The sequence below is a fragment of the Molossus molossus genome, unplaced genomic scaffold, assembly GCF_014108415.1.
Source record: "Molossus molossus isolate mMolMol1 unplaced genomic scaffold, mMolMol1.p scaffold_m16_p_4, whole genome shotgun sequence".
NCBI lineage: Eukaryota > Metazoa > Chordata > Mammalia > Chiroptera > Molossidae > Molossus > Molossus molossus.
Window position 1 is genome coordinate 73451173 of NW_023425377.1, and position 26454 is coordinate 73477626.

The window sequence follows — 26454 nt, forward strand, 5'->3', positions numbered from 1 at the left end:
GCAGGACGCAGGGACGGCGGCGGCCGGAGCGCGGAGGCGAGTAGGACCGGGGGTTGGATCGGGGTTCGAGTCCGAGTCAGGGTTTGAGCGTGGTCCCCACACAACCCCCAGCTCCGGGGCGTGACCTCGCAAGTCTCGACCAGCTGCTGCCTCCAACTCCACCATCTCAGCCCAAACTTGACGGACTTTTGAGTGCCTCGGTCCCCCGTCTCTGCCCCGCTCTCATCTTGACCCGCGTCCCTGCTTCTCTCCCCTGACCCCGTCCTCTTCCATCTGTACCTCTCGCCCTACCCCTCCGCCCCATGACTGCCTCCCCTTGCCCCTCTCCCCCATCTCCGCCCCCCTCTACCTCTTTCCCCCGCCCTGTCCCCCTTCGCCCTCCACGCCGGGCCGGAGCCAGGCCCCAGGCGGCGGGAAGGCGACCGGGCGTCCAGCTGGGCTGGGCCTTGGCTTGGCGGTTGGGCCGGCGTGGGGAGCGGCAGCTGTTTGCCATTAGCTGGGGACCCCGCAGGCCCCGCCTCTCCCTGCGCGGGTGGGGTCCCCCTCACCCCCTTCGTTGGGATGAGGAGAGGGGAGGGAAGACCCCAGAGACATCCAGGCCTGTCTTCAAGGGGGGCTTTAGGAAGACTCCGTCGGACATTCAGGCCCACCCGGACTTTGAGCCCCCTACTTTGTCTGCTCTTGAAGTGTCGTATTTTCCTTTCTGTCTCTACCTTGTGTCCCCCTGGGGTCTCATAAAGGGAGAGGGGCCTCAGCCCCAGACATCCCCTCTCTAATCTGCTTTCTCCACCTGGAGTCACCTGTCCTCACTGAGGAGGATCGGATATCCGGCTGGAGACCCATAGACGTCAGTCTCTGTCTGGGAAATGGGTAGAGGGTTGTGGAGTGGGGATGAGGGTATCTTGGCCTGCAGTGGGGGAATCCGCCAGGCTTAGGTTCAAATTCAGGATCAGCCACTTACCGGTCCAGTGACCCTGGGCAAGTCACTGCACATTTCTGTGCCCCAAAATTTCCCATCTGGTACCCAGATCATTATTGTAGTTATTACTATTATTCACCCCATTCCTGTCCAGGGACCTCCACAAGCTATTCCAGTCCTGCTCCCTGCCTTCAGTCTCTCGGGTCCCCAGAAATTTTTTGTTGTTGTTAATCCCCACCCCCAGCTAGGGTATTTTCCATTGATTTTTAGACAGAGTGGAAAGGAGGGAGAGTGAGAGAAACATCCATGTGAGAAAGACACATCGATTGGCTGCCTCCCGCACAATCACAACTGCAGCCAGGGACCCTTGACCGGGAATCAAACCCGAGACTCCTCAGTCTCTGGGCCAATGCTCTAACCCTGAGTCAAACTGGCCAGGACCAGAAATTATTCTTAATCCTGTTGTTCAGGGGGTAAGCCTCCAGGCAGGTGGAAAACCAAATTTCCTACATTTGGTGACAGTGTGTTCCAGGCATTGCAAGACAGAGAAGTGTGGATAGAGAAGCGGAGAGACAAGGAGAGAGAAGTAGAGAAAGACACAGAGAGAGAGAGACGTGGAGAGAGATAAAGCAAGACGCGAAGCAAGAGACGCGCAGTGTGTGAGAGACAACGGAGCAGCTTGACAGCCCCTGGAGCTCCAACCGTGCCTTCATGCCCAGCAGGTGCCCCATCTGGCCCATCCTCCCAGGTACACACTGCTCTGGCACCCACAGGCCAGAAAGGGTCCTCCCTAGTGGCCGGATGAGCCTGGGCCTCTGCAACAGGAAAGCTGGAGATCAGACAGCAGAAAGGACTGGCTAAGCTTAGGCAGAGTGTTTGGGACAAAAGGACACTGGTGGGACTCCAGGATTGGGGGGTTGAGTTAGTGAGAGGCCTTGATTGTACCTCCCCTTTGCAGCCTCCAGGCACCCCCTCTTACTTCCTACTCGCACCCCCATGACTTCCCGGGCCACCGCCCTGGCTGCTGGGCACCCCTCTCCCCAGCCGGACGTGTCCTGGGGGTGGGCAGGAAGTTCTCGTGTAGCCCGGCAGCAAAACTGTTTATTTTTAGAGAAAATTGTTTCCATAAAGGGGAAAGGCTTTGCTCCTCGGTGCCTCCCCACAATTTTTCCTATCCCCTCTACCTCAGCTGCCCTGACCCAGCTGTGTTTTGGGGTCTCCTACCCTGATCTGTAGCTCTCTTTTTGTCTCTGTCTCCTCAGATCCCTGTAGGATAGCTGTTCCCTTGGTAGCATCCCAGACCCCTGCCCACCTCAGCCCCCATCTGTCTCCCTAACCAGCTCCTGGCCTGGGCTGAGGAAAGGGGGTCCAGGAAGGGTGGGGCCTGAAGGGCTTGGGGCTCCTGGCCTGGGGGCCTTGTGGAGGCGGGACTATAGGAACAGCTGGAGACTGTCCAGGGGCTGGACAGATGTGCAGGCAGGCTATGAGGTTTGGTTTCTTTGTTCTAAGCCCCAGGGCCCCCATCCCACCGCTTTCCACAGCTTGGCTGGGTGTGCACCTATGAGAGGGTCCTTACTTGGGGAACAGGGGTGTTGGGGAGGATAGCTGTGAAAGGCGGTGGCCACATCCCCTCCCCTTCCCCTGCAGACCCTTCCTGACTCCTGTCTCCATTGCCCCCTCTCCCCAGGTCAGCCTCAGCCCGTGCTGAAGGCAGTTTGACTCAGGGTTTCCCAGTGACTCTTGAGGAACATCTACAGAGGGGAGGATGGCCCAAGTCCTGCACGTGCCAGCCCCCTTTCCAGGTCAGACTTCTGGAGAGGAAGAGGGCCCTTGGGGTTGGTGTGGAGGGGGGTGGGGAGATGGGCCTGTCCTGGAGGCCTGAAGGAGGGGAGAGAGGTCTGGGGTTAGGGGAGAGATATGGCCCTACCTGGGATGGGGGAGGGGGAAGGGAAGAGGGGGGTTGAGGGTGGAACACAGCCCTGCCCTGAGGGCCTGAATGGAGACAATTTGGCTCCTCCTGGAGGATCTGAGAAGGAGACAGGACCCTATCCTATGTGTGTGTGTTTGGGGGTTGGGGGGTGGTTGGAGGGGTCTGAAACTGGAAACAGTTGAGCAGTTGAGGGCCCAGTAGGTTCCCATCCCTTGGGTAAATAAATCTTGACTCTCCTGGGGGGGCATCAGTCTTCCTCCCAGAGGACAGCAGTGTGCGGAAGTACTAGTGTTTCTCCTGCCCTAGGGACCCCTGGCCCAGCCTCCCCGCCTGCCTTCCCTGGCAAGGAGACTGACCCTCCCTACTCTGTGGAGACACCCTATGGCTACCGCCTGGACCTGGACTTTCTCAAGTATGTGGATGACATTGAGAAGGGCCACACACTGCGACGCGTGGCTGTGCAGCGCCGGCCTCGCCTCGGCTCGCTGCCCCGTGGCCCTGGCTCCTGGTGGACCTCCACCGAGTCACTGTGCTCCAATGCCAGTGGGGACAGCCGCCACTCTGCCTACTCCTACTGTGGCCGTGGCTTCTACCCACAGTACGGGGCTCTGGAGGCCCGCAGTGGCTTCAATCCTCGTGTGGAGCGTACCCTGCTGGATGCCAGGCGCCGCCTCGAGGACCAGACTGCTGTGCCCACAGGCCTGGGCTCCCTGACCCCCAGCGCAGCCAGCTCCACTAGTTCACTCGTGGGCGTGGGGCTACCACCCCAGACACCACGGGGCTCGGGAATGTCCACACCAGTGCCGCCTAGTGCTGGGCACCTGGCCCACGTTCGGGAGCAGATGGCGGGTGCCCTGCGGAAGCTGCGGCAGCTGGAGGAGCAGGTGAAGCTGATCCCTGTGCTCCAGGTGAAGCTGTCAGTGCTGCAGGAGGAGAAGCGGCAGCTCACAGTGCAGCTCAAGAGCCAGAAATTTCTGGGCCACCCTTCAGGGGCCCGGGGCCGCAGCGAGCTCTGCCTTGACCTCCCAGAGGCTCCTGAGGACCCAGTAACACTGGAGACCCGGAGCGTGGGCACCTGGGTCCGTGAGCGGGACTTGGGTGTCCCCGATGGGGAGGTGGCCCTTGCCGCCAAGGTCGCAGTGCTGGAGACCCAGCTCAAGAAAGCTCTCCAGGAGTTGCAGGCATCTCAGGCCCGACAGGCTGGCTCCCATCCCGACCCCCAACCCCAGGCGTGGCCACCGCCGGACAGCCCAGTTCGTGTGGACACTGTCCGGGTGGTAGAGGGACCTCGGGAGGTGGAGGTGGCAGCCAGCACAGCTGCTGGGGCCCCTGCACAGCGGGCCCAGAGCTTGGAGCCCTATGGGGCAGGGCTGCGGGCCCTAGCGACATCTGGAGGAACCGAGAGCCCCCTTGTGTTCCGAAGCCATGAAGTGGTGGAGGCAGTGTTCCCCTCGCCTGCTGCAAACACTGGCATCGTCCACTTGGTGAAGAAGATCAGCATCACGGAGCAGAACTGCAGTGGGACAGCAGGTGAGACATATGGGCAGGGGAGGACAGTGGAGGGTCCCTCTTCATCTGAACAGCAGGGTCCAGCCCCAGCCTTGGCCTTCGACCAGATTGCTCCCCATCTCAGAGCCTCTGTCTTTTCATTTGCAAAAAGGGGACAAAATTGTGCCACCTACTCAGTGCTGTAGTGATTATGCTGAAAAATTGGGTGTCTGTTAAATGTATGAGCACATTATAAGTGTCCAAAAAACACTAAGTATTTGGTGGGGAGGGTCCCCAAGACTGTTGGTTTGCTGAACAAAATCCCTGCTTATTCAGTAAGTGGGAGGAACCAATCTCAGACCAGTTTAAGCAATGAAAAGGAAATGTGTTGTTTGTGTAATTAAGTGATAGCATCAGGCATAGCTGGATCCTGGTGCTCTGGAATCTCTAAGTCTCTCTTCTCTGTGCACCCTGGAGGCTTCTCTTTTGGGCCAGCAAAGGTGGCCCCACTGCTCTGGGCCTCTATGCTTGCTGCTCAATGGAAAGGGAGCCCCTCAGTCCAAATACTGCCAACAAAAATCCCAGAAATGGCACTCATTGGCTCACTTGGGTCACATGCCCAACACTAAGCTAATTACTGCCCCTCACTGTCTAGCCCCTGGGGATGGAGGAACCCCACCCAAGACCTGTGGCCAAGTCCTGAGGGGTGCTCCCTGAAGGAAGTGCTGAGCCCTCATGACAATAAAGGGGATATGGGATGTGCAGAATGGCAGCTGCCCACCACTGCTGCCCTGAGGCCCCTGGGAGAAGCTGCCAGAATGATTCATAGTAATAACATATGTTCTTTTTTTTTTTTTTCCCCTCCTCACCCGAGAACATTTTTTTTCATTTTTTGTTCAGATAGAGTGGGAGGGAGAGAGAGAGAGAGAAACATCGACGTGAAAGGGACACATTGAGTAGCTGCCTCCCGCACAACCCCAACCAGGGCCGGGGACAAACTGAGGTGCGTGCCCTTAGCGGGAACCGAACCCAGGTCTCTGGACTGCAGGCCGACACTCTAACTGCTGAGCCAAACTGGCCAGGGCAGTAACATGTTCTTTGTCAGACACCAGTGCGATGCTGGGTGCTGTGCTAAGTGTTTCACCCATAGAGGAGCTAAAGACGGAGCCGTGCAGCCAGGCAACCTGGGTTGAAATTCTACTTCTTTCTGTGTGCCCTTGAGTGAGCAACTTCCATCTGTGCCTTGGCTTTCTTATCTGTGAAGTGGCATAATAATGGTCCCCACTGCTAGGATGCTAGTGAATTAGCACACACAGTAAGTACTCAGTCGGTGCTTGTTTCTGCGTCTGCTGATGATTTTCAGGTCAACTGTTTATAGTTGGGAAAACTCAGGCTTGGGGAGAAGCTGCACTTGCCTTGTGTCACACAGCCAGGGAGTAGCTGAACTAGGATTTAAACCAAAATTGGCCTGAACCTATCCCAGCCTCATGTCTAAGGTGCCTAGAGCCTCGTGGTGGGACCCGAGGGCACAGCTGGAGGGTGGGGACCCAGCTGTGTTTTCTTGCTTTTCCATGTTGTTCCTGGCCAGCTCTGGGCACCACCCCTCTGTTCTGTATCTATTCCAAACACCCAGCCCTGAGTCTCTGGCCTCCAGCCAGGGGCCCTGCCTGGCCCAGCCTTGGGATCTCTGAGAGGCAACTTCCATTCCAGACATGCCTCCTAGGGCAGCCACGGGGCCTCCTGCCTGCGGTATACAGACGTAGCGATGTCCCCACTCTAAGCAAGCTGCCCCCTAACAGTTCTTCCTAGTGTTTCACTTAACTCCTTGCTGCAGCCACCCCAGTATGCTAATTCATTTCAATGTCTGCTCATTCAGCAAATGTTTAGAGTGCCTTTTATGTACCAAACTCTTCTAGGCACTGGGGACACAGCAGTACACAAGATAGACAAAAGTCTCTGCAATAAACAAATAGGAGACTGCAATAAATAAGTGAAGAAAAGTCATTTCAGAGAATACGTGTTTGAAGCAGATACATGTTCAATGGGGTGGTGGCCTGGGTTTTCCTACTCCTCACCTCTGTGCCCTTAAGCAATTTGTTTGACCTCTCTGTCTCATTTGCAAATTGGGGTTTCTGACAGTCTAAAGTCACCAGATTAATGTAAGCCTTAAATGCATCAGTTCATTTTAAGTGTTCAGTGTGGCACCAGACACACAGTGGGTACTCAAGGATTAGCTGTTGGCTCTGAACCAAGATGTGAAAGGAAAGAAGCAGCCAGGTGGCAAAGAAGTGGGAAGAAGAGTGTTCTGGGAGGGAGGGTACAGCAGGGGGAAAGGCCCTAAGGGTAGGAGAGGCATGGGTGCATCCAAGGTGTTAAACAAACTGGAATAGGATGAGGCCAGAGAAGCAAGGTCATGGAGAGCGTGAGCATCAGCAGTGGGTCCTGTAGGGTTTGTAGATTGCAGGGGGTGGGGCAATATAGGAAATAAAATGAGATACGATACTAAGAGGACTTGACAAGTGTTTGGACCATGTATTTGCTTAGGTGAGAGTCAGCTAGATGTGTAGGTCAGGGTGGGCTCCCTGGAGGAAGAGGCAAGGAGGAGCCCAACCTCTCTGCCCTGTAGAATTTGCTCACTGCAGTTGAAGGGCAGGTAGTGTGAGTGGCAGTCTTCCCCTCGGGCTGGAAAAGGTAGGTAGGGTTACTAGAGGCCTGGAGAACGCAAAGTCTTGTCTTCCGACCTGTCAGATACCACAGAGAGATCAGTGGAAGAAGAGGCAGCCAGGCACATACTTCCCTGGGTCTCCAAGACTTTAAAATTGCCTCTGCTCTTACAAGTCATATTCTTTGTGGAAGCTTTGGGAAGTACAGAAAAGTCTAGAACGCAAAATAAAACCTCCATAAACCTACCACCGCCCAAATGCAGCTGCTGTCAACACTTCTGCTTCTTTCCTTCCGAATTTTTTAACACAGAAAATAATGTCTTTTTCAAGTCTGGCAACATGGAGCTGGTGGAATTTGTCATTTCTCTTTATTTTACTTTTAAAAGTATTTAACCAGCCTTTACTATAGACCAAAGTATTATTTGACTCCCTTTTCATATTTTAACTCATTTAAATCCCCAGCACCTCTATATGGTAGAGTGTTTTTATTTTATTTTTTATTCTCACCGGAGGACACTTTTGCTTTTTTTTTTTTTTTTATCCTCACCCAAGGACATTTTTTCATTTTTTGTTCAGATAGAGTGGGAGGGAGAGAGAGGAAGAGAGAGAGAGAGAAACATCGATGTGAAAGGGACACATCGAGTGGCTGCTGCCCGCACAACCCAACCAGGCCGGGTACAAACTGCAACCGAGATACATGCCCTTAGCAGGAACTAAACCTGAGACTCTCTGGTCCGCGGGCCGATGCTCTAACCGCTGAGCCAAACCGGCCAGGGCAAAGTGAAGTGTTTTTAATTCCCATGTTACAGATGAGGAAATTGAGGCACAGGCGAGTAGAGGGATTTGCCCACAGTTCTCAAAGCCAGGATTTATAATTGATTTCTTTGATTTAACATTATCCCAGGGACATTTTCTCATGTTAAGAATTCTTGGGATGTGCTGTTTATTTTTGAACAGCCACATCGTTGTTTACTCTCAAGGGTGCCACACAGGCATTCTTCCTCAGGAACCCTGCATATCCTCTGATCTGTTTTTACATTTCAGCACAGGTTTCTGAAAGGGTATTTTTGAAGACCTTGATGTCTGTTACCAAAATGCTTTCTTTATACCTTCTTGGATTCACTCCTTTCCAGCACTGGGTGGCTGAGTAATTCACATTTATAACAATTTCTTTTGGACTTAAGAGGCCCAAACCTGAGTTAATGAAATTTCTTCTACTCTTTTTTTTCACCTTCATGTTCACCCTCAATGATGAGAGTCAGTAAATATTTTCAGCTTTGTGGGCCATATGATCTCTGTTGCAATGACACAGTTCTATTTAGTTCTTTTTTTTTTTTTCCATCTTTCTTAAGATCTATTTTATGTGCTCTGACCAGGAATTGAACCAGCAACCCCTCAGTGCACAGGATGACACTATACTGACTGAGACTCTCTGGCTGTGCAAAAAATGTGTAATTTTAATGTATATATTTCGATGGATTTAGTGCCTCAATTCTGTCATTGTTGCATGAAAGCAGTCGTAAACAATATAGGTATTAATAAATGAGCGTGGCTGTGTGCCAAGAAAACTTCATGTGTTGACACTGAAATGTCAATTTTATATAATTTCCATGTGTCCCAAATGGAATCCTTTTAATTGTTTTTCCAACCATTTAAAAATGTAAAAACTGCCCTTGAGCCATCATTGGCCAATCTCTGCCCTGTGGCAGTCACACACACCCTTCATCAGTTCTCACCCCTCACCCCACTTAATATCATTCCTGGTGCCCTGGCCGGTTGCTCAGTGGTTAGAGCGGCGGCCTGCGGTCCAGAGAGACCCGGATTCGGTTCCCGCTAAGGGCACGTACCTCAGTTGCAGTTTGTCCCCGGCCCTGGTTGGTCGTGCGGGTGGCAGCCACTCGATGTGTCCCTTTCACATCGATGTTTCTCTCTCTCTCTTCCTCTCTATCCCTCCCACTCTGTCTGAAAAAAAAAAAAATATTCCTGGCAATCCACCTTCTAGAAGCTTATTTAGATATTTGGATGTCCTTGAAAAATATGCTATGTGTGTGTTTAATTTCCTAAAATGGTATTGTGCTTTAGAAAAAAAAATCTCATTCTTTTCGTATTTTTTCCTCTGTACACAATGTTTTTATTTATTTATTTATTTATTTTTATCCTCACCCGAGGACATTTTTGCATTTATCTTAAGATAGAGCTGGAGGGAGAGAGAGAAACATTGAGTGGTTGCCACCCACATGACCCCAACCAGGGCCGAGGACAAACTGCAACCAAGGTATATGTCCTTAGCAGGAACCAAACCCAGGCCTCTCTGGTCCACAGGCCAATGCTCTAACCACTGAGACAAACCAGCCAGGGCTGTACACACTGTTTTTAAACTCTCCATACTGATGTTTATAAATCAGGTTTGTCACTTTTTTTTTGTTTGTTAATCCTTACCCAAGGATATTTTTTCCACTGATTTTTAGGAAGAGTAGAAGAGAGGGAGGGAAGGGAAGAGAGAGAGAGAGAAACATGATGTGAGAGAGATACATTGTTTGGTTGCCTCCTGCATGCACCCTTGTCTTGGCCAGGATTGAAGCTGCAACCTAGGTATGTACCCTTGACAGGGAATCAAACCCGAAACCCTTTGGTCCAAGGGCTGACGCCCTAACCATAGCCAAACCAGCCAAGGTTGGTTTGTCACTTTTAATGCCCTAGTATGTGCTACACTTTTCTTATCCGATCCCCCCTTGTTGGGCACCTGGTTACTTCCAACTCCTGTCTGCCATGAAGGTGCTGAGACCATCCTCATCTGTTCCCCTTCAGGAAGGTCACTAGGCTGCAGCAGATGCACAATTTTAGAAGTTCTGTCTGATCCTCTGTGGAAAAGCTATCCCTGTTCAAATTCCCACCTGCTACACTTGGGTTCAGGATGCCCATCCTCCACATCCCCACCGACATACAGTTTGATTTGTCTTTCTAATATTTTGCCCATCTGCTGCTGGTGCAAAGTGTATCTCCTTGTTGTTTTAATTTGCATTTCTTTGATTTCTGATGAGGTTAAGCATCACCATATATGTTTAACAAGATTCCTCTGTGGATCACTTATTTGTAGCCTTTGTCCATTTTTCTTTGGGCAGTTTTGAGAAGTTTCTGGCATATCCCAGGATAGGGGTTGGTGAACTATGGCCTATGGGCCACATCCAACCTGCTGCCTGTTTTTATATGGCTCACAAACTAAGAATAATTTTTATGTTTTTAAATGGTTGAGCAATATGAAAAGAAGAGTAACATTTTGTGACATGAGCAAAATGATATGAAATTCAAATTTATAAAAACAGCCACGCCCTGGCTGGTTTGGCTCAGTGATAGAGTGTTGGACCATGGATCAAAGAATCATGGGTTCAGTTCTGGTCAAGGGCACTTACCTTGGTTGTGGTTCATCCCCGGTCTTGGTCGGGTTTGTGCAGGAGGCAACCAGTCGATGTGTCCCTCTCATGTCAGTGTTTCTCTCTTTCTCACCCTCTCTCTTCCTCCCACTCTATCTGAAGATAAATAGAAAAATATCTTTGGGTGAGGATTAAAAAAAAAACAGTAACAATAAAAAAAAAACACAGCCAGCCCTGGCCGGTTTGGCTCAGCGGTTAGAGCATCAGCCTGCGGTCCCAAGAGACCCGGGTTCGGTTCCCGTTAAGGACATGTACCTCGGTTGCAGTTTGTCCCCGGCCCTGGCTGGTCGTGCGGGTGGCAGCCACTCGATGTGTCCCTTTCACGTCGATGTTTCTCTCTCTCTCTCTCTTCCTCTCTCTCCCTCCCACTCTACCTGAACAAAAAAATGGAAAAAGTGTCCTCGGGTGAGGATAAAAAACAAAAAAACAAAAAAAACACAGCCATACCTATTGATTGACAACTGTCTGAAGCTGCTTTTGCACTCTTTTTGACTGAGACCTTATAGCCCATGTAGCAAAAGTATTTACTATCTAGCTCTACAGAAAAGGCTTGTTGACTTGTTCTAGAAGATTATCACTTGCCCATTTTTGGCACTGTGAATATCTTCTCCCAGTATGTATTCTATCAATTGACTGTGTCTATGATTTTTTTGGGTTTTTTTGTTTGTTTGTATTTATCAAATAGAAATCTTTATATTGGATATAGTTAAACCCATTGTATTTAAAAATATGTTTTCCATTGTTATTGAGATATAATTGACGTATAACATTGTATGAATTTAAGGTGTACAAATTAATGATTTGATAGATGTATAGATTACAAAATGATTACCACAGTAAGTTTTGTTAACATCTGTCACCTTACAGAGTCAGTTTTTTTTCTGGTGATGACAATGTTTAAGATCTCTCTTAGCTTTCTTTTTTTTCTTTTTAAATATGTCTTTATTGATTTTTTTTTTTTTTTAGAGAGAAAGGAAGAAAGAGATAGAGACATCCATGTGAGAGAGATATATCCATTGGCTGCCTCCTGCATGCCCCCTACTAGGGAGCCCCCATCCCAGGCATGTGCCCCGACCGGGAATCAAACCGGGACCTCTCAGTCCATGGGATGACACTTAATCCACTAAACCACACCGGCTGGGCTCTTAGCTTTCAACTATATAGTACAGTATTGTGAACTACAGTCATCATGCAGTACATGACAGCCCCAGGACTTACTTCTCTTATAACTGGAAGTTTGTACCTTTTGACCCCTTTCACCCATTCCCCGCCCCTACCCTGGCAACTACTACTCTGCTCTCTTTATGAGTTCATTTTTATTAGATCCCATATATAAGTGACATCACCTTGAATTTTTCATATTTGATTTGTGCTTTTTTTTTTTTTTTTGTGGTACGTGCCCCTAGTGAGAACTGAACCCAGGACTCTCTGGTCCAAAGGCCGATGCTCAACCACTGAGCCAAACTGTCCAGGGCTGGTTTGCGCTCTGGGGAGTTTTGTTTTTGTTTTTTTTAGTTTGAAGTTTTATTTGTTGAAGTGTTTTTTGTTTTTTTTTCCAGTTACAGTTGTCATTCAATATTATATTCATTCCAGGTGTACCACATAGTGGTTAGACATTGAGGAATTTTTAAAGGAATCTTTCCCCTTCCTGAGGGCCCTGATATTTTACATTTTCTTCCTGTGGTTTTGTAGTTGTACCTTCATATTATTCCTTTAGAGTTTATTTTCTGTGTAAGGCCTGAGGTAGGGTTCCAGCTTAATTTTTTTCTTGGCTAGAGTAAGCTATTTTCCCTAACACCACACCACAGAGCCCACCCTTTACCACTGGTTTGTGGAATCCCTTCTGTCTTACCCCCAGTCCCCTGAGAGGGGGTTGTGCAGGGCTCTCTCTTCTCTGTTCCTTTGGCCTATCTCTTCATGTAACAATACCCACTGTTTGGACTGTTCTGCCTTTGGCATATATTATACTCTCTCCCAGGCTCTGTTCCCCTTTGCCCATTTTTGTAAAATTATCTTAGCTGGTCATGGACTTTAGTTTCTCTATACAAATTTTGGTATTGTCTGTCCCATCCCCCAGTGAAACATACAATAAATATTGCTTTTAGTATTGTTATTATTTTAACATTGCACTGTCTGATCTTGACCTTTTCACACTAGAAGGAGCCATTCTAGCTTTTGGAGGCAAGGCCTGCTTTTCCTTGGGGCGGAATGGGCCATGGTGCTACTCCATTTTCTTTCTTTTTAAAAAAAAATTTGTGGTAAAATACATATAACATAAAATTTACCATCACAACCATTCTTTTTTAAAAAATATGTTTTTATTGATTTTTTACAGAGAGAGGAAGGGAGAGGGAGAGAGAAACATCGATCAGCTACCTCCTGCATGTCCCCCACTGGGGATCGAGCCCACAACCCAGGCATGTGCCCTGACCGGGAATCGAACCAGGATGTCTCAGTCCATGGGACGATGCTCAATCCACTGAGCCACACCAGCCGGGCAATCATTCTTAAGTGTATAGCTTAGTGGCATTCAGTAGTCACACTTTTAAAAAAAATTATTATTTGGTTTCTTTATTGAGTTGAGAGGGAGAGGAAGAGAGAGGGAGAGAGAGATAGAAACATCGATGAGAGAGAACATCGTTTGGCCACCTCCTGTGTGCCTCCCACTGGGGATTTGGCCCACAACCTGGGCATGTGCCCTGATGGGGAATTGAACCAGCAACCTCTTGGTGCATAGGTCCACGCTCAACCACTCAGCCACACTGGCTGGGCGGTAGTCACACTTTTATTGCAGCCATCACCATCATCCATCCTCAGAACCTTTCCATCTTCCCCAACTGAAACTCTGTCCCCCTTAAACACTCACTCCCCTCCCCAGCCCCCGTATCCTCCCTTTACTTCTTGTCTCTATGAATTTAGCACCTCTAGGGACCTCCTGTAAGTGGAATCACCCAGTATTTATCCTCTTGTGCCTGGTTTATTTCACTTAGCAAGATACTGCTTTACCTGATTTTTGACCCTTCCAGGTGTTTAAATCTGGGGCGTGAGTTTGAGGCATACACACAGATTGTGAACTGGCCATCTGCTTCCTGACACATTTTACTTGGCCATATAATGTTTCTGTTTGTTTAATGTGAATTTATTGACAAGTTTAAAAAATAAATCAGGAGCTCTGTCTGGCCGGGTAACTCAGTTGGTTAGAGTGCCATCCAGATATACCAAGGTTGCAGGTGCAAGGTTCGATCAGGGCACATAAGAATCAACCAATGAGTGTATAAAGAAGTAGAACAACAAATGGATGTTTCTCTCTCTCTTTCTCTCTGTTTCTCCTCCCTTCCTCTCTCTTTCTAAAATCAATTTTTTAAAAAAAATCAGATTTGTGTAAAAACTGGCTCTGGAATGGGCCTGGCCCAAGTCACGCCCTGGACTGGAGTGCTGTCTCAACTTTTTTATGTGCTTGTGTCAAGTATTTACTCCCTGTTCTTAACTCAAGTTGAGTGTCATCCAGGGACTTGAGGAAGTAGTTGCTGTGTATGTCAAAAAAAGTTTTAACTGTTAAAGAGAATTCAAATGAATTGCTCTGTGGAGCCTGTGGCCCGTGGCAGGAAGGGGACATCCTGAGGAAGTAGTGACATAGACACCACATGTGGCCTGAGTGGACCTGAATTGTTCCAAGACTTAGACAGCCACACACAGTGGCGACTAGACTAGACTTCTGTTCCTCGTTCCAGGCTGGTGATCTGAGGCTGGAGTCCCTGTCAGTTCTATTCCTAGATGGACAGTGGGCACCCTCAGGGCCTAGTGCCCACACAGTCATCTTTGTCCTTAGACCAAGTTAGGTGGGTTTTCTAAAAAAGTGTGATGAGGTATGCATAACAAAATTTCCCATTTTAATCATTTTAAAGTGTCCAGTTCAGTGGCATTAAAGCACATTCACATTGTTATGTAACCATCACCACCACCCACCTCTAAAACCTTTTTATCTTCCCAGACTGAAACTCTGCCTGGGTGGGGTTTTTTTTTTTTTTTTGGTGGTATGTGCCTCTAGCGGGAACCGAACCCAGGACTCTCTGGTCCGCAGGCCGACGCTCAACCGCTGAGCCAAACTGGCCAGGGCCTGGGTGGGGTTTTAATTGTCATTTTCTAGTAGCTCTATTGCTTCTTTTTCCTTTTTATTAAAGTAACACCTACTTACAATTAAGTAAAGAAAAAAAGGAAGCCACGTACAAAGTGACATTTATAGCACAGCCCTGCTTTTGTAAAAATAAAATATAAAATCATAGCCCTGGCCTATGTGGATCAATTGGTTGGGCGTCATCCTGTGCACCAAAAGGTTGCCAGTTTGGTTCCGGGTCAGGGCTCATGCCCCGGTTGCCAGCTCTGTCCCTGATAGGGGTGTGCAGGAGACAGCCAGTCCATGTTTCTCTCTCACATCAGTGTTTCTCTCTCTCCATCCCTTCCACTCTATCTAAATATATATATAATATGTAGTTTACAGTTCTTTTGAATTAACAGATGCTTCTTGAGCACTTTGGAAGTGCAGGCATTGTCCTCAGCTCTTCATCTCACCTTGTCTTTAGTCTCATAGGATGCCAGGATAAGTAGGAGTGTGTTTCTCCTGAGGCACTGAGAAGTTCGATGAATTGCCTGAGCTCACAGACTGCTCCTGGAAGACGTGATTCCCTACAGTGACCACCACACTCAGCTGTGATCAAACCTTGTTTCCAGACAACACTTAGTATGTTGTTGGAGAGGAGTTATGAGCCAGCATTGTGGGGTCATAGGCTCTTCCTTGTCCCTGACCAGTGTGGGGCAGGCAACAAACCAGAGTTGGAGTTTCTGCTGCTTGGTCACTGAGCAACCTTTTGGTGATTCAGTTTGCTCATCTGTAACAATCCAACTTCTCATGTACTGGGAAGAGTTGGAAGTAATGCAAGAATTAGCCCTCAGAGCCCCTGACCCCAGGAGGCAGTAATATTATTGTTATTGCTTTGCTGTTTTTACCCACAGTGAATGCCTCTTTCCTGCCCCTCCAGGTCTCCCACAGGCTTCTGCAGAGTCATCTTCATTACCCCCAGGGTCTGCAGCAGCCCCCCTGGCACAGCCAAAGAAGAACGCAGGCCAGGTGCCCACCCGCAACACTACCAGCAGGGAGCCCGCCAGGCAAGCAGCCTCAAGTGAGTCAGAGGAGTCTGGAGATGCAGGTGAGTGGGGGTGGCCGCCAAGCGGACAGAGAACTGGAGGCCTGAGCATGGAGTTTGGCTTTGGGAGACCCTTATGACACCACCCCTTCCCCCAGGTGGGCCCCTGGTGGGCATGCGGTCCATCATGAAGCGGAAAGAGGAGCCCACAGACCTCACGGCCCACCAGAGGAGCCTCCAGTTCGTGGGGGTCAATGGAGGGTGAGAGGAACCCCCATACCACTCACCAGCTCCCACACCCTGTTTGTTCCAAGAATGTACCAAGGACCTGGTCTAAGCCCCTCACTTTGATTCATTCATTTAACTAAAGCACAGTAGAGAGGTGAGGAAATAGGCACATGAGGCCAAGTGCCTTGCTGGGGCTCCTGCGGTGAGCAGGAGTCTGCCTTGGCAGCCTGGCTACAGAGCCTGTGCTGTAGTTACTGTGCTGCATTACCCCTTGGGAGGCATCGGATTTCACTCCCTGCCTGGCCCTGCTGGGAGGTTCCAGCATGTGGTTGGAGCAATGACAGGCATGGCAGTGTGGGATCTTGGGGAGGCATGGATGCCCCAGGGACATCACTGAAGGATGGGCACATGTGCTGCAGGACAGCAGGAGCTAGCAAAGTGAAGAGAGGGGGGTGAGAGGCTCTCCTGGTGGAGGGCACAGCCTGGACCAAGGCTCAAAGGTGAGAGGAAGCAGTGACATGAGAGATGGAAGGCATGGGGAGTGATGGTCAAGGACAGTTTCAGACCTCAAATGCCAGGAAGCTTATACTTTGTCCAGAGGAAGCAAAAAGCTCGAGGTGTGGCGAGGGTCTGAATTAGTAACACCTGTGTAAGCAGCAAAATGTGTGAGAGGTACCACAAGGTAGAAGGGAAAAGCAGTGTCCCTTCTTGGCGCCCCAGTGTGATCCCAGTTACAGCTAGTGTTTATTGAGCACTTAATGTGTGCCAAGTGCTGTAAGCCACATTCCTGCAGGACTGACATTATCCCCATTTAACAGATGGGGAAACCGTGGTCCAGTAGTCCCTCCCTCAACACCCCCTGTCCCATCTGCAACATCTCTCCCACCCTGCCTGTCCTTCTTCCCCAGGTGTGAGTCCTCATCTGAGGACTCCAGCACAGCAGAGAACTTCTCAGACAATGAGAGCACAGAGAACGAGACCCCAGAGCCTGAGGCGAGGGTGCCAAGTGTGGCCAAAGCCCCCCAGCTGAGGCCTACGGGGACAGCAGTGGCCAAGAACAACCGGGAGGAGTGCCAGCTATCTCGGGAATCTCAGCATGTGCCTGCAGCTGAGGGGGCATCAGGATCAAATGTGGAGGAGATCCGGTTAGTTTTCTGGGTGAGAGGCAGGATCAGGGTTGTATGTGGGGTGACCTCAAATCCCACCTTTTGAGTGAACATCCCATCAGTTATGCACACCTTAGTCTAAATTAGCAGAGAAGCACTTTTCTCCCTCTGGGCATCTTGAAGGTCTGGAGGCTTTGATGAAGAGCCTGATGGGGACAGTTGGGCGGGTGGGTTAGGATTTAGGGTGCAGGTAAAGTCCTTAAGCTACCCACCTCTTTGGGATATTTTTGTCCTACCTGTCCATCCCATTTATCTCTTTTTTTCCTTGAAGAAAAATCTGACATTAGGAAAGATTTTCCTAACCACTTGGAGTAAACTAGCCTGTGTGTCCACTTTATCTTGGAGTCTGTTCCCTATGTATGCCCTGGTGAAGGGTGCCTCTGAGTTTCTACCAGTCGGATAAGCCCTGGCAGGATCGGATAGTGTCATGGTGGAGAGCACTGAGGCCCTCTCAGCACCCCAGCTGGATGTGGAAAGTAGGGGGAACCCAGGAGGCTGAAGTGGATGTTCCCGAGATAAACCCCAACTTCCTCGCAGGATGGAGCTAAGCCCCGACCTCATCTCAGCCTGCCTGGCCTTGGAAAAGTACCTGGACAACCCCAATGCCCTCACTGAGCGGGAGCTGGTATGCTAGGGCCCTGGGACTGGGAGGGCCCTCTTTCCCCTGTACCCTGGCTTCTCCTGGTCTGCAGTGCCTCCCTGTGCCGGTCTCAGGGGGACCCTGAGGGCTTGGGGGAGCCTGTTTGAGTTAAGGGCCTTAGAGAGGAGCCAGGGAGGCAGGGAGGGGCCCAAGGATGATTGCCCTCTGGCTTTGGTTCCTGGTCCTTTGGGAGCTTGAGGGAAGAGGCTGTCATATTTTTCTCTCCTGGTGCTCACATTGTCCTTTGAAGATCATATCCAGGATGGAGATGCTCACAACTTCCTCTTGGGGGCAGATCTTGGATTGCCATGTCTACACTTCCTTCTAGGGTCCTTGTCCAGGGTGGGGGTACAAGACATACCCTGGCCAGTGTGGCTCAGCAGTTAGAGCATCAGCCTGCAGACCCAAGGGTCTTGGGTTTGATTCCTGGTCAAGGGCATGTACCTGCATTGCAGGTTTGATCCCTGGCCCTGGTCAGGGTCATGTGGGAGACCACCAGTTGATGTGTCTCTCTCACATCAATCTTTCTTCTCTCTCTCTTCCTCCCTCCCTTTCACTCTATCTAAAATATCTTTGGGTGAGCATTAACAAGAAAACCACTTTACTCTGGGGGCTCATCTGGGTGGGGTGCCCACGTTCCCCCTTCAAGGCTCTGGTTCAGGATAGAGACATCCACACTTCCCTCCTGGGGCTTAGCCCTGGAGAAGGTGGGCTGCCGCCAGCCCTCATCCCCTCTCCTCTCCAACCTGCATCCAGAAAGTGGCCTACACCACAGTGCTCCAGGAGTGGCTGCGCCTGGCCTGCCGCAGTGATGCCCACCCTGAGCTTGTGCGGCGCCACCTGGTCACCTTCCGGGCCATGTCGTCACGGCTGCTGGACTATGTGGTCAACATTGCCGACAGCAATGGCAACACCGCGCTGCACTACTCCGTGTCCCATGCCAACTTCCCAGTTGTGCGGCAGCTGCTGGACAGCGGTAAGCCCTGCCAGGCAGGCTGAGGGGCCCCTGGGGGAGTGGCCCAGCTGCCACCCTGGTTTGGTCTGATGGGAGAGGCACTGCCCACCCACTCTGGTGGGGGAGATGCACGCCCTACCTATAGCCCCAGTAATCTGGAAAGGGCAGCATGGTCTTCGGGAAAATGTGGTCCTTCCACCATGTACACGGACCCCTGTATAATGGAGATCACACCTCTAGTCCTCAATGCAGCAGAAAAATATTTTCCTTTTCCAAGTCAAACTGGGAAGACATGGACTCCTAGTCTGATGAAGGGCTTGGAACACACAAACTGATGGAGAAAGCATAGGCCAGTCTGAAGGAGACGTGTTCAGATGAATGAGAGAGACACAGCTCTTACTCTCAGCCCTAAATGTGGGTGTCAGTGTCGGGGGGCCACAGTCTGAGGGAGGAGTAGAATGGCTCCATTTAGAGGAGCCACTCCCCTAATGGTGTCAGAATGGAGATGGACACCCTGGGGCCGAGGGGCTTCTCAGTCTGAGAAAAGGGAGGAGTTAGGCCACACCTAGACTGATGGAGGAGACATAATGCCCAGAGCTCAAGTGAAACAAGGCTCCCAGTCTGACAGAGATGTGGCTCGGGCCCAGCCCGTGTGGCTTAGTGGTTGAGCATCAACCCATGCACCAAGAGGTCGCCGGTGTGATTCCTGATCAGGGCACATGCCTGATCCCCAGTGGGGGGCATGCAGGAGGCGGCCAATTGATGTTCTCTCTCATCAATGTTTCCCTCTCTCTCCCTCTCCCTCCTCTCTCTCTAAAATCAATAAAGAAAAAAAATTTAAAAAGAAAAAGAGAGATGTGGCTTGGTCCTTGGAGACCGTCCCCACCTTGAGGTGGGCCTGGACAGTGTCAGCAGGTCTGAGGGCTCATATCCTCCTGCCCCCTCACTCCCAGGTGTCTGCCAGGTGGACAAGCAGAACCGTGCTGGCTACAGCCCCATCATGCTCACTGCCCTGGCCACCCTGAAGACCCAGGATGACATCGAGACCCTCCTGCAGCTCTTCCGGCTTGGAGACGTCAATGCCAAAGCCAGCCAGGTATGGACCCTTGGCACTACAAACCTGGGCAGCCCTTCCCATTTACTAAGTCCTAGCTGTGCGTCAAGTACAAACATGACCTTGGTTCATACCCAGGAGAGAGTCCCCACTCCACAGACAAGGAAGCAGTCATTTTCTCAAAGTCAAATTAGAGAAGGGGGGATTTGAACCAAAGGGTTCTAGCTTCAGAGCCCCGTTCTTTTTTTTTTTATTCCTCACCCGAGGATATTTTTCTACTTATTATCAGATAGAGCAGGAAGGAAGGAGAGAGAGAGAGAGACAGAGAAACATCGATGTGATAGAGCCACATCGACTGGTTGCCTCCTGCACGACCCGACCAGGGCCAGGGATGAATCACAACCGAGGTACATGCTTTTGACTAGAATCGAACCCATGACTCATTGGTCTGCGGGCTGACGCTCTAACCACTGAGCTAGACCGGCCAGGGCCAGAGTCCCGTTCTTATGACTTTCCCCAGCATGCTGCCTGTGGTGCAGGATATTCTGGTGGAAGCGGGTAGGGGGTGGGAGGGGACGGGGTCCTCAGCCTTTCTTAACCTGACACTGTCCCACATGCTGCTTGGTAATTCATTGGGAGCAAGTGGATGCTGGAGGCTCAAATGGTGGACAAGCAGGCACGGTCCCCATCCTCCTGAAGCTCACTAGCCAGTGGGGGGCTCTGGGAGCCACTCACATTTCAGGCAGTATGGAGGCTTGGAGTGGATTCGGATTCGGGCTGCAGAAAGCCACTAGAAGCGTTTCATCAGGGCAGTGGCATGGCCCACTTTCTGTTTTGAAATCTCCCTTTGGCTGCACATTGGGGAGCAGAAGCTGGGAGACTATGAAAGCCACAGGGGTATGGACGGGTGTCGGGGCAGAAGAGCAGGGCAGCCAGAACCCAGTGGGGACAGCGAGGAGTGAAGGGAATTGCAACAGCAGAAATGCAGTGAAGGAAAGAAGGGTGCAATGATGCACAAGACAGGAGCAAACCCTGCTTGCTTTTTTCTATTGATTTGAGGGGCCTTTTTGGGGGTTAATTCTCACTCAAGGACATTTTTCCATCGACTTTTTTTAGAGTAGAAGGGAAGGAGGGAGAGAGAGAGAGACAAACGTCAATTGGTTGCCTCCCGCATGACCCCAACTGGGACCGGGGATTGAACCCACAACCCAGGCATGTGCCTAACCAGGAATCAAACCCAAGACCTTTTGATCCATGGGCCATTGCTCTAACCGCTGAGTCAAACCAGCCAGGGCTTGATTTCTTTTCTTTTTTCTTTTTTTGTAGTTTTTAAAGCCAGAATTTATTTCTAATTAAAAATGTTTAAGAGCCAGGCCGGTGTGGCTCAGTGGTTGAGTGTTGACCCATGCAACAAGAGGTCACCAGTTCAATTCCTGGTCAGGGCACATGCCCAGGTTGTAGGCCCGTTCCCAGTGGGGGGCATGCAGGAGGTGGCCACTTGATGTTCTCTCTCATTGATATTTCTATCTCTCTCTCCCTTCCTTTCTCTCTCAAATAAATAAAGAAAAAAAAATTTTTTTTTAATGCTTAAGAGATTTTTTTAAAGGCCCAAAGATGTCCAAGTTTAATTTAAGATCATCCTGAGGTGGTGTCCATTGGTTTCTTCATTACTGAGGCATCAATTTGATTCTTATTAATGAAACACCCTGTTAATTGAAGTTGGCTTGTGATGATTTCCTCTGACTCCTGGTATCTTTCATAAATGGCCATCAGCTCATGAATGATGAAAAGCGTAATACCAGAAATAATCACAAAAAATCTGCAGATTCTACTTGAATATCCTTTCTGCACTATTCTTCACAACTCATTCCAATGATTTTAAGTTCGAGTACCAGCAATCATGACGCATGCAAAGACTGGTATTAAATGCCATCTTTCAGAACAGAAAGCAGCAAATACCCTTCAAGATGAAACACCTCCGATTTAAAATTTTTTTTTTTTTTTGGTACGTTTTCCTATTGGGAACCGAACCCAGGACTCTGGTCCGCAGGCCAATGCTCCAACCACTGAGTCAAATCAGCCAGGGCTGATTTCTTTTTTCTTTTTTTTTTTTATCCTCACCAAGGACATTTTTCCGTTTTTTGTTCAGATAGAGTGGGAGGGAGAGAGAGAGAGAGAAACATCGACGTGAAAGGGACACATGGAGTAGCTGCCTCCCACGCGACTCCAACCAGGGCCGGGGACAAACTGCAGCTGGGGTACATGCCCTTAGCGGAAACCGAACCTGGGTCTCTCTGGACTTCAGGCGGATGCTCTAACCACTGAGCCAAACTGGCCAGGACTGATCTCATTTTTTTAATTAAAAATAAGTTATTAGGCCCTGACTGGTTTGGCTCAGCAGTTGGAGTGTCAGCCTGTGGACCAGAGAGTCCCAGGTTTGGTTCCCGCCTGGGGCACATACCAAAAAAAAAAAAAGTTATTAGTAGTTTATCTTTTTTAAATTGAGGTGAAATTCACATAACATTAACCCTTTTATTTTATTTTTTAATTAATTAAAAAAGTATCTTGGGTGGGGGTTAATCCTCACCTGAGGATTTTTTTCCATTGATTTTTTTAGAGAGAGGGAATGGGAGAGAGGGAAACATCCATGTGAGAGAGACACATCAATTGGTTGCCTTCCACATGACCCCAACTGGGGCCAATGATCAAACCTGCAACCCGGGTATGTGCCCTTGACCAGAATTAAAACCGTGACCCTTCAGTCAGTGGGCCAGCTCTCTAACCACTGAGTAACCAGCCAGGGCATAACATTAACTCCTTTAAAGTATACAATTCAATGGCATGTAGTACATTTACAGTGTTGTTCAACCATCATCTATATCTACTTCCAGAACATTCCCATCACCCCTAAAGGAAACCCTACACCCATTAGCAGTCCCTCCCTACTCTCCCTGCCCTATCTCCTAGCAACCACCAGTCTGATTTTTTGCCTCTGAGTTTACCTGTTTTGGGTATTTCATATAAATTGAGTCATGTAGTATGTATCTCTTAGTGTCTGGTTTCTGACAATGAGCATAATGTTTTCAAGGTTCATCCATGGTATAGTACTTCATTTCTTTTTAAAGCTCAATAATATTCTGTAGTATGGGTTTACCATAATTTGTTTATTGTTCATTTACTTGTGATCACTGATTTAATTTTTAAGGTTCTACTGACATACAGAAAAGTGTACAAATCTTAGCTTGATACATTTTTACATATGCTTAGACCTGTGAGTTAGGCACTTGCTTTAGGTGGGTGTGGGGGTGGGGAGGCAAATGGCATCTTCCTGAGGAGGAGTCATTTAAGCTGAGACCTGAGGCATGAGAATGAGACAGCAGGAGGAGGAGGGATCAGCAAGTATGAAGGCCCAGTGGTGAGAAGGACTGATTGAGATACAGTCGGAGGCCAGTGATTGGGGGTGCTGTTACATCAGATTACTGGGAAACATGAAAGGTTCCAGAGCAGGGGTCACATGCCTCCGGACCTACATAGTTCATAAACCTGTGCCTTGTCCTGCCCAGGCAGGGCAGACAGCCCTGATGCTGGCAGTCAGCCATGGGCGGGTGGATGTGGTCAAAGCTCTCCTGGCCTGCGAGGCGGACGTCAACGTGCAAGATGATGACGGCTCCACAGCCCTCATGTGCGCCTGTGAGCACGGCCACAAGGAGATCACGAGCCTGCTGCTGGCGGTGCCCAGCTGTGACATCTCACTCACCGACCGCGTGAGTCAGCACTCAGGTGTACCTCAGGGAGGGTGGGAGCTCAGTGCTAGGTGTTGTTATAGCTACAGTGCTTTACAGGATGGGAGCACAGCTCTGATGGTGGCCTTGGACGCGGGGCAGAGTGAAATTGCATCCATGTTGTACTCCCGCATGAACATCAAGTGCTCGGTGAGTCTCATCCCTGGCAGGGCAGGGGGTGGGGGTTCTAGGAGGGGACAGATGTTTATGAAGAGCTAATGGTGTATGGGTCCCGAGCCAGGGACTTAATAGTCATCTGCTTGTTGAACCTTCATTGTGCCCCATGAGGAAATGAGTCACAGAGAGCTGAGACTGCATGGTCATGGTCGGCAAAACTATCTGAACCCGGTTCTGTCTGGTGCCAAATGCATGCTCTTAATCACCATTCACTCATTGGAGAAATATTTACAGAGCACCGACTGTCTCTGGCCCTGTTCTAGGCCCTGGCAGTCACAACACTGAGCAAAACAGAAAAAAGTGTCTGCCCTCATAGAGCAGACATTCTAATGAAAGACAAAATAAGCAAATTAGTGTATCATAGCCAGGGGATGATAAGTACTGAAAAGAAATATATAACAGGATATGAGGGACAGTGAGTGATGGAGGAGCTACTTTAGACCTTGATGAAGCAGTGACATTTGAGCCAACACTTGAGGAAGTGAGGGAGCAAGTTATGTGGCTCTCCAGGCAGAAGGGACAAATAGTGCAAAGGCCCTGAGGCAGGAGCATGTCTGCTGTGTTTGAGGGGCATCAAGGCTCCCCATTGGGAAGAGATGAGGACAGGAAGACAACATCACAGATCATGCAGGGCCTCGTTGGCCACAGTGAGGACTCCGGCATTTAGAAGCATATCAGTGTATGAAAGGCCTTGAGAAGTCTCACTGTAAAAAAAACTAATTTAACTGAGTTTAACCCAGCATTTCTTTTATTTGATCACAGAAATCTGGGCTTTTTAAAAATCGTGCTTGTTAGCAGAACACTCTTCCAGATGCATAATAGCAGGATGATATTGACACTGTCTGTGTCCTATGTGCCTGATGGAGGAGAAAGCCCTTCCAGTCTGATGGGGGAGATGGGCACTCCCTTGTAGGTCCTCAAAGCAATACTCTTGTGTGATGGAGGAGACAATATACTAAGTGCCTACTGAGTGTGATTCCTTGAACCTTTCACAATAACCTGATTTGTTTGCATAAAGCACTATTGTTATTTTCGTTTTTCAGGTGGGGAAGTTGAGGCTTAGAATGGTTACATCCTTGGTTCAAGGTCTCATAGCCAGAAAGGGGCAGAGGCCCTGGGGTCCATCAGACCAGAACTTGGGCAGGAGCCTTGCTGCCCTCTCCTCACCACCAGCTGCACTTGCCCAGCTTTCCCGAGGCATGTCTGGGTCTGGGTTCAAGAGTAGCATGGTCAGTGTCTACCGAACAGTACAAGAGAGGAAAAGTTGCAGAGACATATGCCATCTGTCTCCACCTGGCTCCCAGGTTCTTCTGAGGCTCTGAGTTTTTCTGGTTGCAGAACCCCTGGGCCTCAGCAGTGACACTCAGGATCACCTGGGGAACAGCTTTGGACCTTGGTGTCCTCAACTGAAAAATGGGGGTGGTATGGCTGGTGATGGCTTGCTGTACGACCTGTGCTTCTGCCCCCAGGGACACCTGAGGGAGGAACCCTATTCCTCCATCCCTGTCTACCTGGACCACTGCCATAGCTGCCTCTTCCCTTGCATACCTCCTCACTGCTCACTCCAGTCTGCTCTTTCCAGAGTAGCCAGGGGTCGTTGTGGATACCTGAGTCAGAGCACATCTCTCTACTCACAGCCCTCTGTGGCTCCCACCTCAATTGGAGAAAAAGCCAAAGTCATCCTTAAAGCCCGTCAGGCCCTGCACAACTGCCCTCACCTCCACCCCACTCTCCTGTCTCTCCCCCTCAATCACTGAGCTCCAACACACCAGCCTTATCACTGCATCTGCTTCAGGGCCTTTGCACTGGCTCATTCCTCTGCCAGAAATGTCCTGCTCTGCCCCCTGGGCTGGCCCCTCAGCATCATTCAGCTCAGACACCCCCCTTCCTGACCACCCGCTGTCCATTCCCTTCATCCCTTATCCCTGATGAAAATCCTCTGTTGCATTTATTTATTTACTCCTTAGAGGCATCTCTCCTACAATGTCACCTCCCTGAGGCCAAGGAGTCGCAGCCTCTTGTTCGCTCACTGCAGCCAAAGGGCTAGCCAACAAAGCCGGCGCCTTGGTGGAAAGGATGCCAAACAAGGAATTCTGCTTCTCGTTTCAGTTTGCCCCGATGTCAGATGACGAAAGTCCTGCATCATCCTCTGCAGAAGAGTAGCCATGAGGGGGGACCAGAGGCACCTCCCCTCAGGGGCCAGTCAGCCCCACAGAGACCCGTCCCTCCTCCCTTGTTCCTCATCCGGTCTCCTCCCCGGCCAACCCCCACCCATACCCACCAAGGCCTAAGTCTCAAAGGCAAGTGGGTTTTTCTTCTAATTCCCACGGGGAGCCCCCAACAGTGACAAGACTCCAGCTTGAAGCGGGTTTTTCCCCATACCCCAGTTCAAAGCAGCCACAGCAGACTGAAGCTACATTCTCATGTAAACTGGCGCCAGTGGCTGATGCTGGGGCGTGGGTTTATGGAGAACACTGAGAACAATCAACTGAAAGTGATGGATGGAGGAGGGTGAGAGGAAAAGTATTGTATTTTTGAATCACCATCAGGGAAGGGGGAAATCATATTACTTGTTGCCAAATTTTAAAGTCACTGGAATTGCATATTTTCATTTTGATCCTGAGTGTCGGAGTGGCTTGACTCCCCCCTGCCCTCCACATTTAATTGTCTGGTATATAATAACATTTTGTCCACTCTCCCCGGACTGCTTTCTTGGGGAGGATTTTGGTCTCTTCACAAGATAGATTCTGCCCTTGTCACCTGGAGTAGGAAGTTTAGGCCTGTCTTCTGCTTTCTCGGTGCCACTGCCAGTGTTGCCCCCATTCCGGTTGGGAGGAGCCTCAGGACTCAGCACTGAGGTGTGCAAGCCAAGGTGTTTGA

The 26454-nt window shown here is 49.9% G+C and overlaps 1 protein-coding gene across 2 annotated transcripts; it reads left to right on the forward strand.

Annotated features, from left to right (window-relative positions):
- The first annotated feature begins 1445 nt into the window (after positions 1-1445).
- Positions 1446-26195, forward strand: KANK2 (KN motif and ankyrin repeat domains 2). 2 transcript variants are annotated; one of them, XM_036241347.1, is made up of 12 exons: positions 1446-1667; positions 2607-2721; positions 3156-4379; positions 15468-15635; positions 15731-15833; positions 16709-16945; positions 17504-17591; positions 18363-18582; positions 19515-19657; positions 23179-23379; positions 23458-23547; positions 25684-26195. In XM_036241347.1, the coding sequence occupies exons 2-12, from the start codon at positions 2685-2687 to the stop codon at positions 25735-25737; spliced, it is 2565 nt and encodes an 854-aa protein (XP_036097240.1). In that variant the 5' UTR covers positions 1446-1667; positions 2607-2684; the 3' UTR covers positions 25738-26195. The 2 variants fall into 2 exon arrangements, with proteins under 2 accessions (XP_036097240.1, XP_036097241.1); XM_036241348.1 differs by having other exon boundaries at positions 15468-15608.
- The last annotated feature ends 259 nt before the right edge of the window (positions 26196-26454 follow it).